At 41.8% G+C, this 6,090-nt stretch overlaps 1 protein-coding gene across 3 annotated transcripts in view; it reads left to right on the top strand.

Annotated features, from left to right (window-relative positions):
- Positions 1-1,188: 1,188 nt before the first annotated feature.
- POLB (DNA polymerase beta) overlaps positions 1,189-6,090 on the top strand; it is a 26,774-nt gene continuing 21,872 nt past the window's right edge. For 2 of the 3 annotated variants that reach the window (XM_027600184.1, XM_027600185.1), the window contains exons 1-3: positions 1,300-1,517; positions 1,858-1,915; positions 4,511-4,577. In XM_027600184.1, coding sequence (XP_027455985.1) covers positions 1,457-1,517; positions 1,858-1,915; positions 4,511-4,577 — 186 coding nt within the window. In that variant the 5' untranslated portion in view covers positions 1,300-1,456. Of the gene's footprint in view, positions 1,518-1,857; positions 1,916-4,510; positions 4,578-6,090 lie in introns of all 3 variants that reach the window. The other variant, XM_027600183.1, reaches the window with a different exon arrangement.

The raw sequence follows: 6,090 nt of genomic DNA, 5'->3' as shown, positions 1-6,090 counted from the left end.
TTCCATTATTGAAAAATAATGGTAATTTTTAAAGAACTGGATTACAAGACTAGAAGTATAAGTCACAAAAAAATAATTGTCATTAAGCTGGATGGTGAGATAAACGTTTATTTTTTCTCCATTTCTCTTTCTTTCTTTCAGATTTTATTTATTTATTTATTTGAGAGAGAGAGAGAAAAACAGCATGAGAGGGGAGAGGGTCAGAGGGAGAAGCAGACTCCCCGCCGAGCCGGAAGCCCGATGTGGAACTCGATCCCAGGACTCCGGATCATGACCTGAGCCGAAGGCAGTCGCTTAACCAACTCAGCCACCCAGGCACCCTCCATATCTACATTTTTCAAATATTTCTACAACACCCATGTATTATTTTGTAATAAGCTTTTAATTTTATTTACATACAAAGCAATTGCGTGGAATTGGCAGTTCAGTATGAACCCAGGAGATACATTTGTAAAATAAAACATTGCTGATGTCACATTTCCATCTTTTTTAAAATTTAAAGTAATCTCTACATCCAACATGGGGCCAAAACTTACAACCCCCAGATCAAGAGTGCTATGCTCACAGTCACGGACTGAGCCAGCTAGGCACCCAGGTCATCCATCATGTTTTAACGACAGTTTTATTGGTCATTATCTAGGTTTTAACACTTCTCCCCTTCCTACTGTTTTGTTTTGTTTTGTTTTGTTTTTTCCGCTTTAGCTCCTGCAAAAGGCAGGGGAATAAAAAATAAGATACCTTTGACATTGGTTGGCATATCTGCTAAAAATTTTAGTATAGGAGCCTCTCCTATAACTGGCATATTTCCTTCTCCGCTCCCGCTTGCACCCGAGGCACACACTGCACTGTGCACGGGCACTGTATTCTTACAGAAAGCTTGGACAGTAAGTACGTTGCCGGTGTTCGCCTCTTACCACATGCAATAAGTCCTGCACTCAATCACTATTACTGTGCACAGATGATACCTGCACAAGAGTAGTCTTCGGTATCACTATCTCCCACCCCCACCATCTCAAGTGTTGACTTCACAGTCAAAGTCGGACTCCTTGTTTTTCCCCTCCTGGTGAGAGGAATCCGGAGGAACGTATTGGGAAAACAGACATAATGTCTTAGGTTAAGAATCCAGGTTTCCCACAGAAACCCTGTTGCCAAACCCGAGCTCTGGCCAAACCCAGCCTCCCCCTCCAGGTCTCCTTAGCCATCGCGTTCCCTTCTCTCTCGCACCCAGGGAGCTCCGCTCGAGCCCCGCCTCCGACACGCCCCGAGCGCGTGACGTCACCACGCGCGCCGTGCCGCGCCCCCTGTCAGAGGCAGCCATTGTTCAGTGGGTCGAGCTGGCTTAGCCGGGGCTGGGTTGGTCCTGCCCCCCTCTCCAAGTCCCGGCCCCTCCTTAAAGCTGGGAGAGGGGGCCAGTCCCCGGCTCTGAGCACTCTGCTGTCCTCGGGTGCAGGCCACCATGAGCAAACGGAAGGCGCCGCAGGAGACGCTCAACGGGGGAATCACCGACATGCTCACAGGTTAGCACCGGGCCGGGCGCTGCTGGCTTTCTTCTCCTTTCTTTCCACCTCATTGCCTTCCCTTGCTTCTCTCCCGTCCCCACAGCCCTGTGGATAAGGGTCGGCCCCTTGCAGCGGGTAGTCTTCCGTGCGGATCTTCTTTCGGCGCCCATTGCTGGTGGTTGAATGTCAGTTCTGCTGGGGATTCCCGTGTCACCGTTTGGGCTGTCTTTGGCCTGGCCCGTGTACAAGCGGGGGGTCACTGTCCCTTAAGAAGCTGTTACATCCCCTCCTGAAAAACTCAGTTCCCGTTTGTTTACTGGCTGTTCTTGTTCACCCCAGCCTCTTGTTGCCTTTGCAGAACTCGCAAACTTTGAGAAGAACGTGAACCAGGCAATCCACAAGTACAATGCTTACAGGTGGGACGGTGCAGCATTCTCTGGTAGCATGCGTCTTGGGATGTGTGGCAGTTAACAGGGCTGAGGGGCCAGTGGATGTTTGGACCATATGCAAGAGGAGAAAAAAGCAAGAACTGAGGGTATTGACTCTGTGGTGGTTACCTTACTGCAATATTTCAGGGATAGTTCGGGCAAAACTCTGTAGGATCATTTCTGATGAGTTCCCAATTCCGATTGAAAATAGGTGTAGCTGATGTGTATTTTTCCCATCATCGAATATGAATTGCTGAAAATGCAGTTTGATTTTAAGCCATAGTGAAAGACAGCGGATGAGGTCTGTGCTGTGAAATAGATGTGATTCAAGGAATCAGATCTCCATCTGGTTGGTGTTTGGCTGATCCTTGGGTCCAGTCCTTGTCCATCTCACCAGGGCCCTTATGGTAGTCATTATTCCCACATCCAGTTACTTGTGCCCCTTAGCCTACAAACATGTCCAAGTCCCTCAGCTCTTAAAAACAAAAACAAAGCAATCTTAACTTCTTTCTGCCCTCTAGCTAGCTCCTGTCTCTTTCCTCCACTTTACAGTTAAACTTCTTGAATAATCTGTGTTTCTTGCCTGCATTTCCTTAGCCCTAGTCGTTCATTATGTCATTTTGGTATAATTTCCGTCCCGCCATTCCTCTGAAAATGCTCTCGCCTACATCTCACCTTATTGGACTCTCATTGGCATTAACCATTAGCTCATTCCATTCGTCTTTGCCCTTGAATTCTGTGATGGCACTCCGATCTGTTCTTTCACGTCTTTTATCTTCCTTTCAAAGCTGGTAGTTCCTGGAGGTCTGCCTTTAGTCCTTTTTTCTCATTTTCATAATTTCCTTGGCAATCTTAACCATTCTTGGCTTTGGATACTGGTTATGTCATTGACTCCAAATCTGTAGCTCATTGGGCTTTTCTCAAGACTTTTAGGACTCTTTCACCTTTATCTTCATCCTTTCAAAATTGAGCTCAACTCTTTCCTTCCCTTCCCATTCAACATAATTGAAAACTGATTATGCTCCTTTCCTTATCTCTCTTGACTGCCTGTTTAAAGTAATTGTACTATCATCCACACATTTGATGACCTAAAAATCAACCCTATATTCTGTTTAAGTTCAGAGAGGAGGTGTTTAGTTTTGAAGGAGCCAGTCAGGGGATAAATGAAAGGAAGAACAGTCTAGAGAAAGGAAACAAAATCTGCCAAGGAGTTGAGACCTGAGGGAGTATAACATTTTCCCAGAAGTCAGTAATTCACTTTGCCTGAGTGGGAAATAAGTCTGGAAAAGCAGGTGTTGCCTGCATGTTCTTCCCTACCCTGATTATACATTTCTCTTGATTTTGGCCAAGTATTCTTTTGAAAATAGTTACCTGATTCTGTCATTCTTCCATATCAGATAATTAAGTATTTCCTCTTTACCTTGATAAAGCCCAAATGCTTTGTGGCATATAAAAAGGCTTTCATGCTTTAATTCTTCTTTCCTTCACGATTTGCCCCATAATACCATTGTCTGGAACTACTTGTCTTTACTGAAACAATTCCCTCAACAAACTGCCCTCAACCTACTTTTCCAGACTCATCATCAGTAATATGCTAATAGAGAAGTTGAAATCCAAATCTAAAGGTTTATATGTATTAGAATAGAATGAAAAATCAAGGCGGCAAAGACTACCCGATATTTATGCTTTGGACTTAGATGTACTCTGGCTTTTATCAGCATCACTACTAAGCTACATTTAGCGTTGAAATTATAGACAGGAGACCATCAGTGAGCTCCCAGGGTGTCCCCAGTGTGTCACCAGATTACTGAGCTGGATGTGTGTGGAGACGGGCAAGAATCACAGGTCAGTACTTTATGTGGAATGGAAATGAGAGCAATGAAGAAAAAGAACATAAGTATAAGGACACAGGGGAATCCAGTTGCAGTTTTAAGCCATGAATTTAAAAATAGCCATCCAGGGGCACCTGGATGGCGCAGTCAGTTGAGCGTCTGAGTCTTGATTTCTGTTCAGGTCCTGGCCTCAGGGTCATGGGATCAAGCCCTGGATAGGGCTCTGAGCTTGGAGGGAGTCTGCTTGGGATTCTCTCTCGCCCACTGCCCCTCCCTGCTCCACATGCTTCCATGATCTCTTTCTCTCTGTCTTTTGCTCTCTCCCTGCCCTGCAAAATAAATAAATAAATCTTAAAAAAACAAAAAACAAAAAACCCATCCTTAAGCCAGTTTGGTATCTAGTAGTCCAAATACCACTAGGTGGCACATTTTTATGAGAGTTATGAACAATTTCTAAAAACTAGCTTAATCCCAAAAAGGAAAGGTTGCTGGTTTGCCAAATCTCCCTAGTTTTAAATATACAGGTAAAATTATGTTATCCTTAAATGTGAGGATTTTCAAGATACTTCTGAAAGTTATGCAGGTGGTCTGTCAGCTCCTCTGAGTTTTTTTAAGTTCGACACAGATGTGGAAAATTTGTTATTGTGATAAAAGTTGAAGCTGCATCTTTGCTTGTGTGTATTCCAGTTTAAGAAAAATTAAGACGTCACTGGATTTCTAACTGGATTTCTTTTTTTTTGGCTCTTTATAGAAAAGCAGCATCTGTGATAGCAAAGTACCCACACAAAATAAAGAGTGGAGCAGAAGCTAAGAAATTGGTAAGTTTAGTGAGCAAGCTGAATGAAGAGTTCACACATGTACAAATTTGGTGGGTTCCCTCAAAACTAAATTTGCCTCTCTGAAGCTGCCTTGACCCACACAGGCAGATTTCACCACTCCTGTTTTTACTGGGAAGGGTGTGGATTGAAATTTTGCTTTAAATATATGTAATTACAATTTTTTTCTATACCTTGCCGTATATACATGTACTCACATTGAATTTCAGCTTCAGTGTTGTATAGTGACAGAATGGTATTGGCATGTCTGGTCTCCAGCTATCATTTTCTCATCCCCAGGTATAGGAATTTATGTGAGTTAATGAGAGTTGGTGTTCCCAAAGAAATCTTACCTACTAATAACATAATTAAGTCCCTTTGTATATTATTGCATTTAGCCCTCTGCTCTGTAATTTCCTTGAAGCCCTCCCTGTATGCTGTGTCACGATATGTGTCACAGTCTCTAGAGGATCACATGTCTTGGTAATTTACATTAATATTGCTAAGAATATCCTAGGAAAGTCTACCTATTGATAGATTTTTCTCTTTCATCTAAATCTCGCTAAAGGATTCTAAGTTCCTCAAAATTGTGGACCATATCTTATTTGTCTTTTGTGAAAGATGTCAAACTGATGTGGTTTTTGATTCGTCTAGGTCGTCCTGATAGTTACCACCTTCTTCTGTTTTTCTTTACCTATTTGTGTTCACAAAAGTCCTCTAGAATTTAGGTATCAATATTTGACTATCCTTAATTTTCTCATGAGAGCCTTCAAAATATGAACCCTAACTGTCCTTGTATTTTCACCTTTCAGGGTCATAAAATTATCATAAATCTTATACATTTTATGATTGAGTGACAGATTATCCATATTAATTACGTGTCACATCTTTATCTTGAATTTATTACTCAATGCTAATCATGCCCTGGTATATAGGTTTTAAATTCTTAGTGCTATAAATTGTTCTCAGCATCAGTATTATCCTCCCCAAATAGACTAGCCAAGGAAGTTATAAATACATTGGATTTTAATTCTGAGTTTCTCTCTTGGTGAACTCAGGCATCGTTAACCTCCAAAGCCACTTCTGCTTCCATTCTGTTCCCCTTTTATCACTATTGAATTTCTTTTTTTATGTTAATTGCATGTAGCCTGCTCACTTATTAGATTCAAACTTTTGACAAGCTCTGATGCACTTTATCCCAAATCTGAGCTTATGGTTTATCCCTAAAAAGAACACAAAAGTATCCAAAATTCCTTTTGTATGAGACTGGACTTAATATGAAAATCTCATCATTATTCCTTTCCACTATTATATTAAAAACCACTGACCTACTCTTTGGCACATGTGAGTGCTTCTCAATAATTCTAGAAATCTCATATTTCCAGAATGAGTGTTTGCCTCTTAATCTTTAATGTTAAGTATAGAAAATAGCCTGGGCTTAAATTGCTTTAGGCCAGTATGTATCTTCTGATAGAAGAAATGAGAAACTGGAGCAGTTTCCATTTTCTAGTCTCAT

The sequence above is a fragment of the Zalophus californianus genome, chromosome 2 (genome assembly GCF_009762305.2).
Source record: "Zalophus californianus isolate mZalCal1 chromosome 2, mZalCal1.pri.v2, whole genome shotgun sequence".
Lineage (NCBI taxonomy): Eukaryota > Metazoa > Chordata > Mammalia > Carnivora > Otariidae > Zalophus > Zalophus californianus.
The sequence above is the reverse complement of the archived record's forward strand: the minus strand, read 5'-3'. Positions and strand labels throughout refer to the sequence as shown.